This window comes from Nothoprocta perdicaria, unplaced genomic scaffold, assembly GCF_003342845.1.
Source record: "Nothoprocta perdicaria isolate Ctin4 unplaced genomic scaffold, notPer1 scaffold_38, whole genome shotgun sequence".
NCBI classification, from domain to species: Eukaryota; Metazoa; Chordata; class Aves; order Tinamiformes; family Tinamidae; genus Nothoprocta; species Nothoprocta perdicaria.
Window position 1 is genome coordinate 2,398,072 of NW_020455621.1, and position 6,000 is coordinate 2,404,071.

Sequence of the window (6,000 nt, forward strand, 5' to 3'; positions counted from 1 at the left end):
CTAGGAAAACATTTGTGTGCAATTTCAGGCAAACAAAATGCAACTAGCAATTCCAGGGACTTAAAATATATATACAAAAATCAGGTTTCTYCTGTTTTAAAAACAAATGAGTCAGCAGCTCTTAGAACTAAAATAGTAAGCTTACCTTTTTTCCCTCCCCCCCTTCTTTTTTTATTAAAAACAACTCTGAACACAGAGATTTTAACAATCTATTACCAGTAAACAACAATGAACAAACTGCTCCTAAAACATGAGCTTCAAATAACTGCATTATTAACCTCACATTCATTTTCGGCAAAACACCCGTCTTTCAAACATTATGCCAGCGGACTGTAAGTGCAATCCTGTAAGTGCTGCAATACAAACTGCCCCAAAAATAACTCTAAAAAACGTGAACTGTTGCTCAAAGAAAATAAAAAATAAAAAGTTTTGAATATTCTTCCCTAAGCTAAAGAATGAGCCTCTTTTTTCCTGAGATGCGCAATGCAGCTTTTGTTTTTGGTGTTGTAAGAGGCCATGAAATAAAAAACAATAGTAATAAAAAACCTACACAATTAGAACAACTTTACAAAGTTTTTGATAATAGAAGCACAAGAGGCTCCATAACACTGTTATAACACCATAATTGTGAATCAGGAAATGCCTCAGAATATTATTCTAAGACTTAAGGATGAAGAAAGCAGAAAATTCAAAGGAGCGCTACCACAACAGTACAAAAAAATGCTTTTGCTGCCTGCTTTTATTGTGCAAGTTTAACATTACTATTCAAAATATTCCAAGAGTCTCTGGGCAAAAACAGATCACGAGGCTTTTAGTTTAACAGAGTTTGTCTCCTCTTAACTTTGCTCCAAGGGGTCCTCCGAGAAGCATTGGTTTGTAAGGAAATAACGTTTTATACTGGATCACCCAGCCGAGGGGGCTGAGGGGCGGGGGAATGACATGTTAGTGTGCCCRGCACCCCCTCATCAAATGTGACAGGTCAGCAAAACCCTAGCTAAATACCGGCTAACTTTACATAATCACAAATGATAAGGTCACGTACAAAAGTAGCTAGATTACTTCTGAGGGTGAAGTTATTTACAACACTGGAACATAGTTCCTCAGTCCTTACTTATGCAGACAGATCAGCTGAAGTCCATGAGACCAAGAGCAAAGCTGCAGTTCAAGGCACTGGGCTCAGTAGGTTCAACACTCCATAATCCCTCACTAGAGATTTTAACAGTTACCTYCTTACAATTGCTGTGCAGAAGGAGGCAGCCCATTTGACATTACTTGGGTTTACCTTAAAAACTAGATTCATGGCTTAAATTACATGTAGAGGTATGTATATATAATGCATACAAGAACTTGCATATATTGCATACAAGAACTTGAAAGCACACTGCTTTCAACACCAGCTTAGTTGATACAAAGGMTAAAGTTTGAGGTAGTTTACAGAAAAGAATGAATTCCTGACAAAGCTTACATAAATACCTCCTAAAAAAGGACTGGACCACAGATGCCCTGCACATTCCAGCCAAACATAACTTTTTGGCTAGCTATAGGTTAAAAAGAATAAAAGACTTATAGAATAAATACAAAATTTTAAAAACACGACAACAAATAACGTTGAYGCTTGTTGGTAACGTATTACATAGCAAGCAACTCTGGCCAGTATATCGCTGACCATGTTGGTTAAATTTTTCTTTTCTTTAAAGCCCACTTTTTTTAAATATTTCGTGTTTGGGGATGAGATGCTGCTTGCTATTTTTGTAGAAGAATACACTATTAAAGATCTCTGAATAACCTGGGAATATCTGTTCATAACCTGCAGAGAGAATAAAACTAGACAAAATAATGTGTTAATTTACAAGGYTGGAATATAGGCTTTCAAAAAAAAATAATAAAAGGTACAATTTATTCATTTTGCACAATGTGGACCAACAAATCAGCAAAATACAGAAGTTGATCAAAAAAACTATGCTAGAATCATGAAATCTAGTATCTGAAAAGCTGAAGCATAAAAAAAAAAAATCAGGTCACATTTGATGGTGCAAACAATGGCAGGAAATACAGACTATTCCACACTCAGGAAGAGCCCTCTCTTCCCACAGGTTTGCACTAGCCTGATAAAAACAATCCAACTTCCTAGTCATTATGATGTGCACTTTAAACATCCTTGTTAATCCACAAAAGCCCTATTTACACACAAGAAGTTAAAAGCACACGTATGCAAAGGTATCTATAATCTAAACAAAACTGTAACTTTCATATTTTTTTTCAAGTGGTTCTTAACAACAAAAAAMCCCTCCATACACCGCTTGTATTCATGTTGGTTTTCAAACACCATAAAGCAGAGAGTTTCTACTAAATTAAGAATGACGATTTCCAAAGATCAAACATTAGAGCCTAGATGGATCACATATATCRTTCAACTCACTTGACAAATCCATTCCTTATTTTGTATATACTGGGGTGAAGTAGGAAAAAAAGTAGCATTGTAGTAGAGAGAGCAATCGCATGTTTTCTTTGTTTGAAATATCACAGTTGTGACTATTTCTTCATTTAGACCACTAAAAAATAAAACGCAAAGGCTGACAGTTGTCTAGGAATATTATTCTTCCCAAGCATAGTCACTCTTCAAGAAAACTTGTCGTAACCAAAAGAAACCCTATTTAAAACACAATATTATGTACCAGAAGTGAATTAAATTGGGGGGGGGAGGGGGGGGGATATGGTAACTTTTTATCTACTTTAATACTTACACACCTTGCTGTTACTTCTATTTTTAATCACAAAAGCACTGTAAAACAACTGTTGAAAATATTAAACGTAATTCTCTCACTTAAAAGTTCTAAACGTTGAAGATATTTCTAGCAATCCATAAAACACAACCAAAGAACTTCACTATAGAATATAATGATATTTAATGTCCCCTTAATAAYGAGGACAGATATTTTAAAGAACATCCTTTCACACCACTGTGATTTTGTGTCAACGTTTGTTCCAAGTTTCAGCTCTAACTACAGCTATTCACCTAYGCAATGCTGCGTCTATATATAAAATATAGGCAAGTTCATGCAAGCGGAGATACGGGAACCAACCCACAAGTATTTGGGAGTCGTCCCTAGCTCCTGTGGGATTTGTGCTTTTCGCCACTCGAGCCRCGCACGAGCAGGGAGCTGGGCTGGAAAAGAAACAACTGGCGCCCCTTAGTGTCCAGTCTCGGAAGCCTCGAAGCAACTGACTAGATTTGCATGAAACATTTTTTTCAGCATTCCGAAAAGTTTTCTGCCTCCACAACACTTCCACCCAATCGCCAACGTAAACAGGAAAAGCAGAAAAGCTTAAAGGGATGGCTGAATTCTTGCTGAGGCTACTAAAAAATTCAGCTCTCCCCCCTACACGTTCCCCAAGCAAGGGCAAAGAAGAGTTTCAGCACAACTTGCTCCGCCAAGAACTTTTTCAGCAGGTATCCACCTCCCTCATTTTGGATCCTACCACCTCACAAAACAGATTTCCAGAACTTCCAGGATTTGAACAATCCCCAAAGCAGCAAAGATCCCGGGCCTCTTGCCGACCCCCCTGACTTTCCCGCCCCCAGTGTCCCCTCCTTACAGAGGGCTTCTCTTTTGTTCACTCAGAAAACAAGTGTGGGGCCTTCCTTGACTAAATAAACAAACTTCAAGAGATTCAGGAATTTAAGAAAAGCCAAAGCACAAGGAAAGCTCATTTGTGCTAAAAAGTCCTTTCAGTCAAGTTTCTTCTTGATGTTTATTATAAACCTTGTTAATTACTCCGAAGAGGCTATTTTCTGTGGTGAGAGTGTATGTTTTAAGTGGTGAAACAAACATGGATGGAAAAAAGTAAAACTAAAAATTGCCTGTAAATTTACCAAAATTCTTGAAAATAAAAAAGAATCACCCAAAATACAGTCTCTTACAGTCTGCCATAAGAATATTCTCCATTTTTTTTTTTTAAACTCCCCTATCACTTAGTTCAGAAAGCAGAGTTTTCTAGATATACTATTTTTTTGTTGCACTCCAGTCACTATCTCGTTTTTACAGTCTCGGGAGAGGGCGTGGAGTTGTCCTACCAAATATAACCAGCTCCACCAAATATAACCAGCTCTTTCATCTTCCGAGGTCAACAACTTCCCAAAGTTATTTTAACCAAGAGGAATATGGCTACAAACAAAAACCCCAGCTCAAACCCCCCAAATTCAGCATTTCATGCTAAAACCCTCGAGAAGTTGAAGCTGTACAAACAACTTCTGTTTTCACAAGTCTCGTAAAGCTGCCAAATACAGTGAAACTGGTCTAACTCCAGAAAGCCTCAGTTTAGGTGGTAGGGATTTATTTTTTTCCTTTAAAGACAAGGCAAATCTGTGAAGACAACCCGAGCTAGCCCAGCACACGAGGAAGGAACGGGCTGCCCCGCTTGCAACACCACAGTCTGCTATTGTAGGGAAAGGCGCATGGGACGTGTGAAGTTCCCAGCTTTTAGCGTATTTCCAAACGCGGCCATATGCTCGGGAAGACGCACCCTTACGGGCAACTATTAAAAAAAATAGGGAAAAAAAAAAAAAAAGAGAAAAAAAAAAGAAATAGAAAAAAAAAAAAGAAAAAAAAAAAAAAAAAAGCAGGGGTCGCCGCCCACAGGAGCGGCAGGAACTGGGTGCGGGGCCGGCGGCCGCAGTGGATCTCCGGCAGCGGCAGAGGAGGCAGTTTCGGGTCGTGCTGGGTTTTTTTTTTTTTTTTTTGATTGTTTGTTTTGTTTTTTTCCCCCGTTTTTCTCCCACTGAACTCAGCTGCTTTACAAGGACTCGCTCGCTCGCTCCCCTCGCAACGCAGGAAAAATCGCATTTAGTTTGCGGCCAGTTCGGGGTGGGGAGCGCCGGGAAGCGGAGCGCGGCCCCCCTCGCTCTTAGTCATTCAAGTAGCTCCCGAGGAGCCCAACCAAGGGGGGGTGAGTAACAACCCCCCCCCCGGCCCGGCCCGTTCCCTATAAGGCCCCGCGGGCCCCTGCGCGCACTTCCCGCGGGGAGCCGCGCTCCCCTCCTCCCCGCCCGCAGCACATTCCTCAGCTCCCGCCCGCCCCTCCATGTGCCTCTCGCTCTTCGCCCGCTTTGGGGAGACAGCGCGGAAAGAAAAACAACAAGAACAAACACACGCAAAATGCATACAATATTTAAAAAAAAATAAATAAAAATTAAAAATTAAAAAAAGAGAGTGGCCGGGACGTGCGCGCTCCGCGCTCCCTGCCCTCCCGCCGGGCCGCCCGCACTTCCCCTTTGTCTGAAGGGCTCCGGGAGGCCGCGGAGCCGCCGGGGGAACAGGCCCCGGCGGGGCAGGAGGCCCGAGGCCGGGGGGAGAGGCGCGGCCGCGGGGGGTCGGGGGGGGGCCGGTAGGGAAGCGCCTTTACCTTCGTCCAGCAGCCTCTCGAGGTGGTTGAAGATCCCGCAGAAGTTGGGGAGGCTGCTCATGAGCTTCTTGTCGTTCATGAGCTGCATCAGGTAATCGGGGCTCGGCTTGGGCTTCTCCTTGGCTTCCATTTCCCCAACCATATTCCAAGGCGGCGCGGAGACGGCGAGCGGCCGCACGAGCCGAGCCGAGCCGAGCCGAGCCGAGCGAGGCGAGCGCGGCACGGGGCGCCCGGCGGGGCGCGGAGGCGCGGGGGGAGGGGAGGGGGCGGGGAGGGGAGCTCCCCCGAGCGACGGCGGCGGCGAGGAGGAGGATTCAAATCCGGAGACGAACGCGAGCCCGCCGCCCAGTCCAAGGGAGCGAGGGGGGAGAAAAAAATATATAAAAAAATAAAGGTATAAAAGGGAGGAAACTCGGGAGAAGCCTCCGGCGGGCTGCGCCCTCCTGCCCGGGCACAAGGAGCCGCCGCCGCCTCTCGTCGGTGCCGCTTCCCTGCTCCGTGCGCCCTCGGCCGGCGCAGTCCTCGCTGTGTCCCCCTCCTCCTCCTCCTCCCCGCGCACACGCGCCGGGCCCGGCTGCTCCGCGGCGGGGGAGGGAG

At 44.2% G+C, this 6,000-nt stretch overlaps 1 protein-coding gene across 2 annotated transcripts in view; it reads right to left on the bottom strand.

Annotated features, from left to right (window-relative positions):
* Positions 1-5,614, bottom strand: part of QKI (QKI, KH domain containing RNA binding) — a 137,039-nt gene extending 131,425 nt beyond the window's left edge. For both annotated transcript variants that reach the window (XM_026044704.1, XM_026044705.1), the window contains exon 1: positions 5,404-5,614. In XM_026044704.1, the coding sequence (XP_025900489.1) occupies positions 5,404-5,545 (142 nt within the window). In that variant the 5' untranslated portion in view covers positions 5,546-5,614. The remainder of the gene's footprint in view (positions 1-5,403) is intronic.
* Between the last annotated feature and the right edge of the window lie 386 nt (positions 5,615-6,000).